This window comes from Chaetura pelagica, unplaced genomic scaffold (assembly GCF_000747805.2).
Source record: "Chaetura pelagica isolate M959 unplaced genomic scaffold, ChaPel_1.0 scaffold2270, whole genome shotgun sequence".
NCBI classification, from domain to species: Eukaryota; Metazoa; Chordata; class Aves; order Apodiformes; family Apodidae; genus Chaetura; species Chaetura pelagica.
In genome coordinates, this window is record NW_009951738.1 from 8,907 (window position 1) to 9,452 (window position 546).

The 546-nt window shown below is 63.9% G+C and overlaps 1 protein-coding gene across 1 annotated transcript in view; it reads left to right on the forward strand.

Moving 5' to 3' along the window:
* Positions 1 to 546, forward strand: part of G6PC3 (glucose 6 phosphatase, catalytic, 3) — a 3,613-nt gene that overhangs the window by 1,596 nt on the left and 1,471 nt on the right. The window contains exon 3 of the mRNA XM_009994401.1: positions 301 to 391. Coding sequence (XP_009992703.1) covers positions 301 to 391 — 91 coding nt within the window. The remainder of the gene's footprint in view (positions 1 to 300; positions 392 to 546) is intronic.

The following is a 546-nucleotide window of genomic DNA, read 5'->3' on the forward strand; positions in this document are numbered from 1 at the left end:
GAAGGGCAGGTTGGATGGGGCTTGGAGCAGCCTGGGCTGGTGGAAGGTGTCCCTGCCCATGCAGGGGGTGGGACTGGATGATCTTTAAGGTCCCTCCAACCCACCCACCCCCTGGTGACTCCAGGACTCTCCTCCACAGCCACCAGCTTCTTCCACCCTCAACCCAAACCCCAGCTGTGACTGTTACCCAGACAGGGCCCAGGGCTCAGCCACGTGTCCCCAGCTCTCCTGGGTGACCCCTTGGTGCTGTCCCCACGGGGACAAGCTCCTTGTTGAGCACCTTGTGCTTCCCCCTGGCAGGAAGCCCCTCGGGCCACTGCATGATCACCGGGGCAGCCCTCTGGCCTCTGGTCACCTCCCTGATGGCGCTGGCGTCCGAGAGCTCCCGGAGGTGAGGCCTGGGCTGGGGGAAACCAACCCTTTGGAAGTCACCAAAGCCCCTTTTGGAAGAGGGAGATGGGATGTGGGACCCTTCCCCAGTGAGTGCTGGGCAGAGGGTGGGTGGCAGGATGTTCTAGCTGCCCCACAGACCCCTTCAAACCCCCC